General features: G+C 40.3%; 1 protein-coding gene across 1 annotated transcript in view; it reads left to right on the forward strand.

The window, feature by feature from the left end:
- LOC113809678 (uncharacterized) overlaps window positions 1–1071 on the forward strand; it is a 32233-nt gene extending 31162 nt beyond the window's left edge. Inside the window, exon 3 of the mRNA XM_070145579.1 lies at window positions 67–1071. Coding sequence (XP_070001680.1) covers window positions 67–120 — 54 coding nt within the window. The 3' untranslated portion in view covers window positions 121–1071. The remainder of the gene's footprint in view (window positions 1–66) is intronic.
- Window positions 1072–1090: the final 19 nt, after the last annotated feature.

Consider the following 1090-nt stretch of genomic DNA (forward strand, 5'->3'; position numbering starts at 1 on the left):
TTCTTTTTAAGAATGTTCTTTTTTTTTACCACAACAAAATATTGATGAATGTCTTTTGTCTTGCAGGTAATCAGAGGTAGCAGCATCATCATGGTGGAAGCGCTAGATCGGATATCATAATTCATATCCATATTTCTAAGGTTCATGTGATAACTTTTGCATGTGAGAAGAAGAAAGGGAGATCACTTGTTTGCATGTGTGAAGAGCAACTGAAAGTTTCTTTTGGTTGTGAGTATTCCTCTTTTGATGAGAGATTTAGGAGTGATATTTGTTTCTTTATTGTATTTGTTAAAAAAAAATTGTCATATTTGCTTACTTTTTGAATGTGAATTATTTTAATAGATATTTAAGAATAATTTTACTTCCCACTTTTCTTGACAATTTCCAGTGTGTATTAAGGATGAATGGTTAATGGTTAAAAGTGAAATAAATGTGCCAGACATCTAAGGTCATATAGCACTATAAGAAGACATAGTAAAGGGGGATGTCAGGTGATAGCTGCTATGCGTCAACTATCTAGAGTAATGATGGAAAGTTGAAGATGGGTAAGGGGGTTGATGAGGGAAAGGGTTATGGTGGTTTACGTAAGGGAATTAGATCAAGTGAAGGATATTTATGTGTCTGTGGAAGGAGAACAGGTTGTTATAAGAAGCAAGGATATGATGTTGGTCTGGTCTGTGAGAACGGGAACCGCGAATATTCCAATGTAGGAGAGTTATATCTTAGTTATCTTATGTGTTAAAGCGCCGGTACGTGTTGGGGAATCTGGGGAGGAAGGAGCTAGGGGGTGTTGTGACATGAGTAATTCCTGTGTGTATCCGGGAGGGAGTGGAAAGGATGGAGAGGTTGGAGGAAGGGAGAATGTGCGTATAGTTGGAGTTGAAGGGGGTGGGTTGTGTTGGGAGGGAGTAGGAGGAAGTGGTGTGGGGGGAATATTAGTGGTAGGAGGATGTATATCGGAAGGATGGATAGTTGGAGTTTAAGGGGATGTGTTGTCTTGGGAGGGATTAGGAGGGGGTGTAGGGGTGCTATGAGTAAGAGGGGGATGGGTTTCAGGAGGATGGATATCGGTGGTGGATGGAATTAAGGG

This window comes from Penaeus vannamei, chromosome 34 (genome assembly GCF_042767895.1).
Source record: "Penaeus vannamei isolate JL-2024 chromosome 34, ASM4276789v1, whole genome shotgun sequence".
NCBI classification, from domain to species: domain Eukaryota; kingdom Metazoa; phylum Arthropoda; class Malacostraca; order Decapoda; family Penaeidae; genus Penaeus; species Penaeus vannamei.